A 14,159-nucleotide genomic window follows, 5' to 3' on the forward strand; every position below is an offset into this window, starting at 1 on the left:
TGTGCTCAACCAACTGAGCAACAGGGACAGCAGATCCTGATATAGATCTTTATTCTCCCATTGTTCCTAATGTAGATCTTCACTTCTTCCTTGGTGGTGAATTAAAAATGGGGGTTTAAGTCAAGGTGCCAGGAAATACTAAAAAACTGCAGAGAAAGGTTCTTCCTTGGCAACCAGAAACAGGCATGCAAGGCTTGGGACCATGGGCTTGGAACACATAGGGAGCCTTCACTTCCTGCTGGGAAAGCATCATGGAGCTTTCATATCAGACTGTCTGGTAACACATCTCAAACCCAGAACATATTGTCTACTCTGATTGATGAGGTAAAGGTAAAGGGACCCCTGACCATTAGGTCCAGTCGTGACCGACTCTGGGGTTGCGCGCTCATCTCGCATTATTGGCCGAGGGAGCCGGCGTATAGCTTCCAGGTCATGTGGCCAGCATGACAAAGCTGCTTCTGATTGATGAACCCACAGGTAAATAAAAACCACAAACTGAGGGAATAGCACAAGACCTTTATTATTATTAAATTTAATTCCTGAAGATCCGAAGGCACAAGTAGTTATTAACTCAATAAGGTCAACAGTAGTATTTACATTCAATGACAGCTGAAAAAAACCAAAATTGAACAAAGAAAAATAGCAGCATGTTTCTTTCTAGAAATAAAAACACCTTTAATAGCCTTTAAGCAATAGCAGGGACACTATTTTAGAGGCTGTTTCAGCTCAAACAAGCCCGTTCCTCCTTTGACAACTTTTCCTACCACGAGGCAAGCAGAAGGAGACTGCAGTTCATCATGGGAGCCTAGGAAAAAAAAGAAATCAAAACCAGATAATTTATATTTTGGGACTTGGAAGTCTGACATAAGAAAGATAATTTGCTTGGCTTGCTTTGTGTGTGTGCAAAGGGAGTAGCATAGCCACTTGCTGTTGGATGTGAACTGAGGATAATCTTTTAACTGATCCATCTTTTATCAAATCAATTAAGTGGAAGCTTAAACAGTATTAGAAGATGCTAGTACTTTATTTTTTTATTATTTCTGTATCTCAAAGATGACACAAGAGGCTACAACGATTCTGGTCTCCAAAAGGAATTCTTCTGAGATCCTCTGACATCATTTGACTAGATCTGGAGACTACAAAGGCCATTTCACACTGCAGATATTGCAGGGACCAATGAGCCTTTGATAGTAAATGACATGTTCACGTGACATGGTGTCGTGTAAAAACCTGCATTTTTATCTTTGGTTCCTGCGAAGCATTGTGGGTACGTGCAGGGCCTGATGGGACACTGGCCCTGGCTGGGAACCTCAACTTTTGAACTCAAGGAGGAAGGGTTTTTTCTAATCCTCCCTACCCTTTTGATGTAGTGGGAATGCTCTCATTTGGTGAGTGTAAAATCTGGCATTCCTGCGATAAGCAATTTAGGGAGGATGGTTCTCTCTGAGAAGCCTGAGAGTCAGGAAGTTAATTGCTCTCTGGTGTGAGTAATGAGTTAACGAGGGGCACCTGCGTAATATCACTAATTGATGGATGAAGCCCCTGACGGTCAATCCATTGATTGGGCTGTTTGAATGAAAATCAATGATGATTGGGTATCTATCTGTAATCCCCACATGGGACTAAGGTGTGCCTCAGGGATATAAACCCCCACTGAGAAAAGGGTCTTTGTTCAACAACATGGGTGGGAAATCTTGGTCTATGCTGTTTGTTCCACCAGTCAGCTGATTGCCGGAGGGCTCTAAGTTGCGTCTGCCGAAAGGAGAGATGTAACTTTGATTTAATTTCTTCAAGTAAGTTAGTTGTTTCTTGTTTTAACTTTGTAACCCCTTTTTATGAGAACTGCTTTTACTCTGTTATATTCTGTAACCTTTTGTTAGACCTGTTTGCTTAACTATTCTTATTAATAAATAGTTAAAAAGGATTTCTGTTCAGTTTGTTCTTTCCTGAGCCACAGTACTAAATCTGGTTCCTACGCTGCTTGGTTACCTACCAGACCTGTGTTAAAGTGAGAAGTTGCAATTTGCTGGTAAAGGCAAGTTGCTGGTGGCAGTTACCGTTAGTTTTGATTCCGCGGTTAGCCCACCCGGTCATAGCTTAGTCGTCCTAAGACAGGGGTGCCAGCCCGACTCTGGAGGGAGGTGGGTGGCACCGGGTGAGGGACAGACGAAAGGTGACTGGGGGCTAACATGACACATGGTAAACCAAATTATGGCTTAATGAGACTGTGTGAATGTGTGGGCTCTTGCAGCAAATCTGCCCCTTCCCAGTCTTTTTTTTGCTACTGTGCCAGCTCATGGATAGTTAGGAGAGATCTGAACTATGAGTCCTAATTCTGATGACAAAGCTTTATTTCCTAGGGGCCTGCATGCTCGCGTAGCTTTGCTAAGCTGTTGTTTGGGTTACCTTGTTGTGCAAACCAGCTCTTAGAGAACCTAAAGAAACAAGCACACCGCCTGAATGGAATTGTCTTTAAATAAGAAGTCCGGCTTTGACACCTGTTTCGGTTGAGTGGCAAGACTGTCCCCCAGAATTCTCATTCATGCTAAATCACAAATGTGATTAACACCAGCAATGCAAATTTAGACAGCTAGTGCTCAGTAGAAATTGTGATCACCCGAGGGACAATTGCTTTTGAAATAAAATGTGGAAATGAACCAAGAACCAAAACAAATTTGCTCCCTGACCCCCAACCCGAAATCCATGAGAAAGACAGGTAAATCCTTATTATTTCAAGATCAATTAGTCACTTTTTGCCAATGTCAGTGTTGATAGGGGCAGGCACCAGATATGACCATTGAGTAGTTAAACTTGGGGTAAAAAGTAAATAGCTCCATGCAAAATGTTCATAAGGGTGACGGACTCATTTTGCACATCATCTATGCCTGCATACAAACTTTTTCTCTAGGGTAACAGAACTGCCTATAGCAGAGATCGGGAACCTCTGACCCCCCCAGTGCTGCTGGACTCCACTTTCCATCTGCCCTAGGCAACATGGCCAAGGGTCATGAATGACAGAAATTGTAGTCCAACACCTGGAAGGCCACATTTCCCCCATCACTTCTAATTAGGCAGATAGCAACTATTCTATTTGGGGCAAAGGTGGCAGAGGGGGTAGTGCCCATGTAGCTTCGGGTATGCTTGGGTGGAGCAGATTATCTGGGCCCATCAGGCAATCTGGTTTGGATGCGCCACTGAAATAGCTCTGATTATTTACCCTGCATTGTGGCTTCCTTCAGAAACTTGTAGCTCGTCTCAAATGTCATTTGCTGCAAGGGGGATGAATTGGACTGTATCCCAAACCGATTGAGTGGCTTGTAAACACCTTCGAAGCACATATAGTCCGACACCAGAGAGAGATGCCGAGGATCAACCACAATCCCTGTCAAAAAAAAAGGAGGAATGTTAGAGCATTGCCTCTTTAAAAAGTTAAGAGGGAGATGAAAGGGGGACTTCAATGGAGCCTGCACTCCAATATCTTCCTTTAAGTCATGCTGATAAATCTTTACTAAAGCCTCACCATCTCTTTGCCCTGTAAGAGCACGCTGTTTATGAGAGAATGGGAAATACAGCCAATACAAGCAGAATGGAGTTTTTTTCCTCCCCAAAGCTTGACTGGATAGGCCATGTTTTGAATCTTCAGTTAGGATCAATGGATGATCTAAAACCGCCTTACCATATGCAGCAAACACATCTTTAATCTCTTTCTCAAGGACTTTCAAGGCAGCCTCAATGCCATAGGTATTGGCCATCGCATGAATATCATTGCAATAAAGCCGGTTCACATCAAAAATCTAAAAGAGAGGGGGGGGAGGGAAACAGTTGACAGGTGAGCTACTTTTTGAACAGAGTTAATCAAGAAATGTGTATGTCGCTTGTTGGCAAGCAAATAAAAATGCAGCAGCTGAACAGACCGGGGGTGGGGGAGGGGAATTCCTTCTAAACATGCCCCTTAAAAACCACACAAACATAGACTGCATGACTCAATTACTTAGGGCAGAGGTGTGCATGATGCAGACTGCATGACTGATCATGACCACACCTACTTGCTGCAATTATCATTTGCCTTTTCCATTCCATAAACCTTTACAAGCAGTTTGCTCTATTTTTTCTTAAAACGCTTAAGTTCTTCACAGCAAGAATCAGGAAATATATGTTAACACATACTGGTTGAACTCCTTATGGACAATGCTGTTCCCCTCTCCACTGAATTTCTGTGGCTTCTTACAGTAGCTTTTGCAAATATCAGGCACTAGAAATGCAACGTCAATTTCCAGGGCACTTTGCCCAAACACAAAAAGAAATGTTTCCTCAAATCTGCTCACAGCTACTGAGGCAATAGGTCAAAAGCACTTTTATTTTGACAATGGCAGCATCGCAATGCTCTGCTCAAATGCAAAAGTTGGGACTTCTCACTGAAATCAGCGGCACAATTATCAGCTTCACTTTGGTGTGACCGAGATCTGCGTAAGCTTCTCAAGCCACCAGGAAAATGCTGCAAGGTGAGCTTAAAAAAAAATCAAGCCATTCTCACGACAAGCCCCCCCCCCCATTGCGTTCCTTCTTTAACACCCTACAGGAAACACAGAACAGCTCTTCGTTACATACGTCAGCATATCGGAAAAGCTCAGGGAGGTTTATCCCTTCAGTCTGTAAAGTGAGCACCATCTCTCCTTTCTTATTGCTGGTTTCGTTTAAGAGACACCGTGTGATCCCTTTTGTCTCCTGGACAACAGTGTTGTTTGCCAGAGATGTCACAAGTGAGGCAAGGTCAAAGTACTGCTTCGTTAAAGGAAGTTTCAGTGAGACCTAGATGGGGGCACAATATAATCCTGTGTTAAAAGGCAGCCTTTTCAATCCACTGAGAAGAGCAAACCTAACACCCACTTCTTAATAAAGGTAAAGGTAAAGGGACCCCTGACCATTAGGTCCAGTCGTGACCGACTCTGGGGTTGTGGCGCTCATCTCACGTTATTGGCCGAGGGAGCTGCTGTACAGCTTCCAGGTCAATACAGTGATTTAAAAACAAATCTCCCGATGAGCTAGAGCAGGCGGTGAGCCGAGCTTTGGGAGCCGCTGTCCTTTAGGCTTCCACTCCTGAAACATCTCAGAGCAAATAGGTCTGGAGATTCACCCTCTTTTGGAATCGTGACAAAAGCAGGTCCCCACAAATTGATGTGGGAACATTGTATTGCACAAAGCATATGGTCACTTCCCCCCCTATTATCATAGTGTGTGAGTATTTTTCTATAAGATTTCTACTAGCTAGTCATTTTCTTTTAGTTTTATCGGCTGCTTTTATGCCTATCTTTGTTTGTTTTTGGTAAATAATGTTTACCTTTTCTTATTTGCAAGCCACTTTAAAGCCTCTGCAATAAAGTGGGCTAAAATGCTAAATAACTAAATAAACAGGTCAATTGCAACATTATGGTTTGTGTTCCGCAGCTTGAACACATCAGTTTTTGGACACACACACTTCCACCACCTTACCTTACACCACAGTTCATTTTTTATGTCGTAGGCATAACTCTCTATGGAATCGCTGCTCTCCTGCACAGCATTAATTCTGTGCTGTGCTAATTCATCCAAGTTCTTCCTCTTCTTTGGAGTTTGTTGACTAGAGGAAGGAGCATAATGCTTATCCTGAGATTCCGTTTCCTCTGGGCTCCTCTCATCCAATCCTTGGGTCTCTTCCTCATCGGGAATATCATCATCATCCACCTCGTTGTCCTCATCACTCTCATAATCAACCTGCGAGAAAGATACACTTCAGTCAGAGGTGAACCATGACTTAAAAAAAAAGCAGGGAAAAATGTTTAAACAAGTTTAAGCAAGTTTTGCATCTGCAAGTACTAGAACCAGTGTACAAGGATAATTTCAAATTTCACTTTCAAGTGGGTCATAGACAGAATCTTCCATTGATCCTAATGTCCTGATCCAAACCGGCACCCTGCACTAGTTTGCGGCTAAAAACCAACAAACAGCACCTTCGGGGGGTGATTTTCGGAAGGAAAAAAAATGTGAGACCCCTGGAGCAATAGCAGGTTCTGGATCAGGGCCCTATGGGTGCTTTCCCTCCAAAGTAAATGCAGGCAGGTTAAATATGTTTGTTTAAAAACATGACTTACACAGGCTGTCATTTGGCAACCAGTATAAAGCTGCATTTAGTCATATACTTCTCTAGACAACATATACTCGTTACAGAACACTGCAAGCCAAAACTTTAATGAAGCAGATTTATTACTTGGACAAAATATTGCCCCGTAAGTATTTTGACCCTTCCCTTTATCCCACCTCCCTTTCCTTCTGCTTCAGAAACTGACCTGAGCAGAAGGCCTTTCTTAGTTGGCTCTTACTGAAACAAGCAGAGCCTACTGGGACCTAACAGTATGTCATTACCTCCTCCTCCTGCTTTGCTCTTCTTTTTGCATCTGTAGCATCATCATCCCCTTCACCTGTTTCAGCATCAGGAGCACCTCCTCCTCTTCCTCCTCCTTCTTCCTCAGCTACAGCTTCATCGTCACCCTAAACAAAGAGAAAAGCTGCAAGGGGGAACGGCTTCGAGATTCACACTTTTACATGGGTTATTTTGGTCATATCGCTGAGAGGCTTGAAAGAAATACTAGGCATAAGAACACTCTGCATCCACAGAGAACCAAGGCTTCCTTAATTTCACACTTGATAGCGCTCTTAAAGTCTAGAAGGTAGATTATTTCAACAGTCTAATGACTTAACAGAATCATACAGGAAGCAATTGAGAGGCTTTCTAGTAGTAAAGCTAAGATCCTTTGAAGGTCTGGAAAACAATCTTAAATTACCAACAACAATTCAACTGGTCAGTCTCATCAATTGCAATGCCGAGACCAGCATTTTGTTAAATCGGTTTTTACCTTGGGCACAACTTATGTGCCTGTATGAGTGCTAAAAGCAGCATGAAACATTTCCAAGGGGGGAAAGCTCAATAAAAAAATACTTTGATTCAAGGTAAGAAAAAATACTTTGATTCAAGGTAAGAAAAAAATACTTTGATTCAAGGTAAGAAGTTGTTGAGCTGTCGACCTGTCGATCGTGGTTTTGGGGAGGGGAACATGGCAGCGAAATCTTCCGTTTTTGCAATCATGTGCGAATGAAGGACATAGCAAGGGGGCGGGGCCAGATGCTTTTTTTCCCCACGTGGAGGAAAGTAAGCCCGCGATCAACAGCAATCGACCGCTATCACCCGGGGGGCAACCTGTCAATCGTGGTTGACTGGTTGGGCATCCCTGCTGTATAACATATCCACACAAATGATTCTTGGACACTTCAAATAACTCCTGTGTACTTAAGATAGCAGTCTACCACTGCAATACGTGAAATAATGAATTGCAGGAGCAGGAGCAAAACTATGCAAATAAAAATGAGTTGGTTTTTTTACCAAGCCTACCAAGGATTCACAGTACTAGTAGACTCAAGGGGACTAGACTTTTACCTGGTTTTCTTGGGATACACCATATTCTCCAACACCTTCTAAGTCCCTCTGCATCGCTCTTCGAGTGCTCACAGAGTTGTAAGATGCCAACTTTGAACTCTTCCTCTTAATTGTTTCAAGCAAGATTTTAAAGAATCTGGAGTAATGAGTAATAAATTCACAATTAAAGCCTCAAATTGGATTCCAGACTGTGCAACACCGCAACCAATACTTGACATGCTTCCTTACTGGATCCAGACAAGTCAGAGGACAAAATCAAAGGGAATTTCCCTGCCAAGTTGTTTTTATAATTAAAATTAATAAAGCTATTGTAATTCTGACCCCTATAGTTTTCATTTCATAAGTAGGAGGGTAGCCTCAAATAAGGTAGAATCTGGTTATAGGGCTAGTGAAAAATTCCTGAACTAGGGGTAGCCAGTGTCTGGGGAAATATGAAAATCCAGTTCAAGTGAGAGTGTATAGCCAATGCCTGGTCTAAAATTGGAATGAAGGAAAACAATCTCCTTCTCATTGACACCTAATGATGTTTAAACAATTAGCAAAGTATACCTTTGAGGTTTAAGATCTTTGCAGTCCTAAGATAAAAGTCTTGAGAAGGAAAGAGCAGAAAAGGACTAACCTCGACTCCATAAAATGCAATATGTCCCTTGGCTTCACACATTTCTCTTCCTGGTAGCATTCATATGGTAAGAAACTAAATTTGATGGTGTAGATACGGTGCTTGCTTACCATCCCCTCCAAACACAAAGACTCTTCAATGTCAAATTTTTGCAAAACCTGAAACAGTAAGAAGAATGTCTAAATTCTAACGCCATATTAGGAAGCTATATGTACCTTTGTAAGCCATCTCACTAACAGTACAATTGTTTCTCTATTAGCCTTCTTTCGAACTGAAGTTTTTTTCTAAATACAGTCACACCTCATGTTACGTCCGCTGCGGGTTACGTCTTCTCAGATTATGGACATGCCGACCCCAGAAGTCCTGGAACGGGTTACTTCTGGGTTCGGCGCGTCCTTAACCTGCGCGCATGCGCAGAAGCGTTGAATTACATCACACGCATGCGCAGACGTGGCGCTTCAGGATGCGGCCTTTTCATGTTGCGAACCGGCCTCTGGAATGGATCCCGTTCGCAACGAGAAGTACCACTGTAATTTTAGCCTGCTCCGTTTTCAAGAATGTGAATGTTCCATTAGGAAAACACACACATGAAAAAAGCAGACTTTCAAATCTGAAGCACCATTGGGATTCTGAACTTCCACACAGCACAGAAAGCAATTATCTTGAGAATTTAGAAGGTGCCTTACAGCTGCAGTTAGAGAGTTGCACACCATGAAACCTCCCCCCCCTTTACAAGGATGCTTCAGGAGGAAGGAAAAAGTAACTATTTTCATTTTCCCGCTCTCCAAAAACCTCCCCTACAGTCCACTGGAGAGGGTTATATGCCATGATGGTGTTGTTTTTAAATCCAAAACACATTCTGAGTTCTCAAAATGGGGTGGAGGAAGAAAAAAAACACCACGTCTCTTGCTGCAAGTGTTCATGCTCAGGTCTGCAACCAGCTCCAAATCTGATCCCTTTGTTACTTTAAAGCAGGCATCCCCAAACTGCGGCCCTCCAGATGTTTTGGCCTACAACTCCCATGATCCCTAGCTAACAGGACCAGTGGTCGGGGAAGATGGGAATTGTAGTCCAAAACATCTGGAGGGCTGAAGTTTGGAGATGCCTGCTTTAAAGTGTCATAAAGGAAAGGCTTCGGGAAGGGAGGGGGAGGTCTAAGTCTCAGATGCAAAGATACACACTGTTCACCCCACCCACCAAAGTCTCTGCTCATGACGGTTAGTGTCTCCACGACCAATCAATCCATACAAAGAATGACTTGCCTCGCCTAAGCATACTCTGGTAAGCTTCTTCTTCAGCCTCTTCACCCTCTTGTGAGCTTTATTGGTATTAAGTACAGGAACACTCATCATTGGGGTTTTAATATTAGCAGTAGCCACCATCAGGATCTCCCGCAACCTATAGGAAAGAATTACTGAACATTCAGACACACGGATATTAAAGAAACATTTTTTTTTATAAAAAAGAGAGTTCTTACCTGCTGAAAATCTACTCTCTTTATTAACTGGGGCAGGCATTCAACATTGTGTTAGGTCCTGCCCTCTGGGGACTAGAGGGAAGGGCTGGAATTTCCCCAGAAGGCAGGAACTACTCAAGATGGCAGAGCAGTGGGGAAAAAACGAAAGCAATTATTTTCATTTCCCAATGAAAACAAAAGTTATGGGGTGGTGGAAGCAAAATGGCAAGAACAAAAAAATAAACCTATTTGATTTTCCACCATAAGGCAAGCCTCTGCCTTTTTCTATCTGTATTCAGTGCAGTACAGCTTAGAGAGAGAAATGGTTAGGAGAAGCTCATTCTGGAGCAGAGTCTTAAGCGTTAGTACAAAACGAGGCAACACAACATTATCTTACCTTGGGATACCGAGTGTGACATTCATTTCGCCTCTTCCAGCAAAGTGAAAGGTGTTCAGAGTCATCTGCGTGGAGGGCTCTCCAATACTCTGAGCAGCAAGGAGACCAACAGCTTCTCCTGGGTCACAGAGCGATTGTTGCCACTTCAAATGCAGCAAGTCTTTTAACCTGAGGACACCGAGTAAGGAGCTGGTTTATGAATTTGGTATCCTGCCTTTCTGTATAAAATGTGCTCAAAAGTTACTTACAATAAAATAGAAATGTCAAAATGACTAATTGCACCAGACTAACCTTTCAAGGAGGTGACCATTCTAACAAAACTCCCTGGAAAAGCATAGTCTTCACTGTCCTCTATTTCATAACCTGGGTGCTCTGATTTTGATGGCTAAAGCAGAGTCAAAATGACACCCACCCACACCCTATGCCGGTGTAAAGGCTTTAAAAGGCCTTGGTTCATCATTCAAATAGCAATTCCTGCCTTCATCTATCCCACCTCCTTCCTTGGACTACAACTCCTATGCACAATTATCAAGGAGTAAGTGCAACTGAATCTGGGAGGACTTACTTCTGAGCAGACCTACAGAATATCATGCGGCACATCCCTCCATCCCTCTTTGCCTCTCTCTCAAATACACACATATTTTCCAGCTCCACATAAGATTCAGTGCCAGCGTCTTAACTCTCTCTGCAGCTGTTGCCTTACAAGTGTAGCATTAATGATTCCTAAAGCCTCCTCTGTTACTATTACAGAAGTAATTATTGGAAGATAAAAAAGCCAGTCGTACAAGTAAAGACAGCAAAGACAGAACCCTAAACCAGAGACAGGAAATCTGTCATTCTCCAGATGTGGCTGGACTACAACTCCCATCATCCCCAATTGTCAACTATGCTGGTTGGGATTGATGGGAATTGGAGTCGAGAAACATCCAGAGGGCCGCACACACACTCCTTACTCCTGTCCTAGACCACTGGTTTGTGTTGGATGGCAAGTAAGCAACAAAAAACGTATTAGGTTTATTATTTGTGAATTAGAACAATGTTAATCTTGAAGATGTAGGCCAGGCATCCCCAAACTGCGGCCCTCCTGATGTTTTGGCCTACAAGTCCCATGAGCCCTAGCTAACAGGACCAGTAGTCAGGGATGATGGGGATTGTAGTCCGAAATATCTGGAGGGCCGAAGTTTGGGGATGCCTGATGTAGGCTCTCTTTTTCAGGATTATAAAGACATTTCAGCTCCACACCAGGAAACTATTGTAGCATGCCATAGGACAGTCACATGTTGACAACCTGTTCAGAATCTCCAGCAACTTTGTGATGCGATCAATTGTTTCTCCACAAAAGTAGAGACCTAAGATGTCGCTTAATAGATACTGTACTTAAATACATAGACGAGGCATTCCGGACCCTAAGACAGAAGCAGCAGTGCTGCTTGCATATGCCTTAAAATAAAAATTGCTACCTCTGAGAAGAAAGTTCAGATTTGCTGTAGCTCGTGTTGTTCTGAGCGTCCCACTCTCTGAGGAAATTCTCAACTTCTCTTTCAAATGTTTCTGATACGGATGCAAAATGGATGTCTGGCCGCCAGACAGCAAGGCTAGGATCCGGACACTTCACTGCCTTCTTTTGATACTTCCTCCGCTTCTTCTCACTCAATTCATACCACATCTTTAACAACTGAAATGGGCAGCAGAATTAAAGGCAGCATAAGTTTCCCCCCTACCTTTGCATTCACAAATCATTACCATCAACTGCAAACTACCCAGACAATTGGACAGTATATAAATATTATTGGCATCTGTCTCAAGAGACGGAGTAAGTGCACCTCTGGGGGTGAAGTCAAACCGCCACATTAGCAGCACTGAAGTGACCTCCCTGGGGTGCAAGCATGGGCAGTGTGTATGGAGGTCTTGGGCTGACCAGATGACAAGACCTCCCTCTCAGCCTTGCAGATGTGGTCCAAGGGAAAGCAGAGCAATGCATTAGGCACCAGCTTGGCTGCAGGAGTTGCCAGAATAATGTGTACAACTGTACAAGATGCCATCCAACCACCTTAGTGACTCCACTCTGGATTTGTGTAGAGTTTACTCCTTAGCCTTTTCTTCTTCCGACGATATCCCGCAAGGCACTGGAGGTTTAGGATCAATTTTCCTTCTCCTAGATGGGCTACATTCCTAGACTGACAAGCCCCATCTGTACTGAAAATTACCTGCAGAGTTGCAGGATCTCGGCCATTAACAAGTTCTCCTGGAAGGATCTGTGCTTTTACATCAGCCAACTTTTCCTGAGAAAAGAGCAAAAAGCCTCCTTCCCGTCTCAAAGACGGCTGGTGCTTGATTTGCCATCTCTTGATGGATCTGAACTGGTTGTTTGCTTGCTGGGGGTCCATTTTCGGCAACACTTCATCCAAATGCTTTGATTTCTCTATCACCTGTAAGAAATATACAGAAAGAGCTTATGGGGATGGAACACCGGTCACTCACCATGAAAGGGCCTTTTCTGACAGACAGCGCTATGCAGCTATTGCACATATTTCATTTCTCCCGAAAACCCTGCAACATGCCATTTTCAGAGTAAGTCCTTTAAAAAAGAAGATACAATCCAAAGTCTACAGAAATAAATGGAGGCAGAAAACCCTACCTTGTGGTTATCCGTGATGAAAGGGAACTGCTTGGAATGCAAGAACTGCGTCTTGGGGATGTCTAGGCCATCTTCTCCATAGAGAAACTGGACTAGGCTGCCATCGCTGTCACGCACAGTCAGGTCATAATGAACTATCAGCCCTTCCAAATGCTTTATGATACACCTGCACAAAGATTAGCATCACAACAGGAGGAGAATGGAAATCAGTTCAAAGATCAAGCAAGAAACTTTAGAAATGCAGCAGCAGTAGGTCGTGCAGCTGGATGCAGCAGACCACAATGCCTGCTTAGAAATGATCAATTTGACATGAAAGAGGCTATATTTAAGATTATTATTATTATTATTAATTATTATTTATACCCCGCCCATCTGGGTATTAAAACAAAATATTAAAACACAGAAATCCATCAAACATTAAAAGTTTCCCTAAACAGGGCTTTTAATTTAAAGATTGCTAAATAGTTTGCTCCTTGGGGATTAGAAATAGGCAGTACATTGGTGTGCGGTCCATGGACTAGGGGGACTAGGTGAGTCCCCTAAATGTTCCTGGTATGGTAAATTAGAGTATTAAAGTCCGGCACCTCCTTCCCAAAGCCCAAGAAGCTTCTGCCCGGCTTAGGGAGGAAGGCACGATGCTCTAGACAGGGTCCAAGAGTCCTCCTGGACCTTCCCAAAGCCAAGTGAGCTTTGGGAAAGAGGCAGCAGGGTTTCCAGCATCCTGTCAGAAGCCTAGCGCCTTCTTGCCAAAGCCCGGGAAACTTCTGCCCGACTTAGGGAAGGAGGTGCGATGCTCATGTGTGCAACGTTGCTCCCTGACCCAATTGCTCTTGCAAGCTGGTGCCTCTGGCCATAACTGTTCCCCTCTGAAAAATTTCACTGCACACTGAGGCAGTAACATCGGTAAGTGTAATAAAGCAGCTCTTACCTTTGAAGGTATCCAGAACGACTGGTTTTGACAGCTGTGTCCACTAGACCCTCCCTACCAGCCATACAATGGAAGAAGTACTCCTAAAGCACAAATATAACCTCTGTGAGAAAAGGACTCTTGCCCCACGTAACCACAGGCAGCAGCACGCTACATAAGGCTCTGCTTAACAACTGGCCTCCCAGAAAGCAATATCCAACAGAACAGAGACAAAATGATATTAGATTCTATCAGCTCGAAGGTACCGGTACATGTAAATCACATGAGAGAAATGTAGCCCAGAGAAAAAGAGTCAAGGAGGAAGAACTTACGGGCGGTTTAATGCCAGTGAGGAATCTGCCAGCCACAAACCCCCCTGATCTGGGGGGGAAGTCATAAGGTTGGAAACATGGCAACGATTTGCCAGATGGCATCAAGGGAGGCCTTCGACCTTCCAACTCAATCTGGCCCAGCAAGCAAGAAATCTTTAAGAAGTCAAGAGAGACACAATGAGATACGAACGCAAGTGCAAAAGGGGGGGGGATCAGATTAACTAGTTTTATAGCTATTTAAAAATATGTTGAGTTAAAACATTATTATTATTTTCCGTATGTTCCAGTTCTGTCTCGTAACCTGCAGTTTTCATCCTACTAGAATAATCCAAAATAATCCCT

The 14,159-nt window shown here is 43.4% G+C and overlaps 1 protein-coding gene across 1 annotated transcript in view; it reads right to left on the reverse strand.

Moving 5' to 3' along the window:
* Nucleotides 1–80: 80 nt before the first annotated feature.
* POLR1A (RNA polymerase I subunit A) overlaps nucleotides 81–14,159 on the reverse strand; it is a 33,809-nt gene continuing 19,730 nt past the window's right edge. Inside the window, exons 20-34 of the mRNA XM_060282299.1 lie at nucleotides 13,818–13,970; nucleotides 13,507–13,589; nucleotides 12,579–12,744; nucleotides 12,148–12,369; nucleotides 11,401–11,615; nucleotides 9,941–10,108; nucleotides 9,350–9,485; nucleotides 8,088–8,245; nucleotides 7,469–7,604; nucleotides 6,400–6,525; nucleotides 5,491–5,751; nucleotides 4,609–4,809; nucleotides 3,677–3,794; nucleotides 3,218–3,382; nucleotides 81–805 (exon numbers count right to left, since the gene is read on the reverse strand). Of these exons, the coding sequence (XP_060138282.1) occupies nucleotides 705–805; nucleotides 3,218–3,382; nucleotides 3,677–3,794; nucleotides 4,609–4,809; nucleotides 5,491–5,751; nucleotides 6,400–6,525; nucleotides 7,469–7,604; nucleotides 8,088–8,245; nucleotides 9,350–9,485; nucleotides 9,941–10,108; nucleotides 11,401–11,615; nucleotides 12,148–12,369; nucleotides 12,579–12,744; nucleotides 13,507–13,589; nucleotides 13,818–13,970 (2,409 nt within the window). The 3' untranslated portion in view covers nucleotides 81–704. The remainder of the gene's footprint in view (nucleotides 806–3,217; nucleotides 3,383–3,676; nucleotides 3,795–4,608; nucleotides 4,810–5,490; nucleotides 5,752–6,399; nucleotides 6,526–7,468; nucleotides 7,605–8,087; nucleotides 8,246–9,349; nucleotides 9,486–9,940; nucleotides 10,109–11,400; nucleotides 11,616–12,147; nucleotides 12,370–12,578; nucleotides 12,745–13,506; nucleotides 13,590–13,817; nucleotides 13,971–14,159) is intronic.

This window comes from Zootoca vivipara, chromosome 13 (genome assembly GCF_963506605.1).
Source record: "Zootoca vivipara chromosome 13, rZooViv1.1, whole genome shotgun sequence".
Classification (NCBI taxonomy): Eukaryota; Metazoa; Chordata; class Lepidosauria; order Squamata; family Lacertidae; genus Zootoca; species Zootoca vivipara.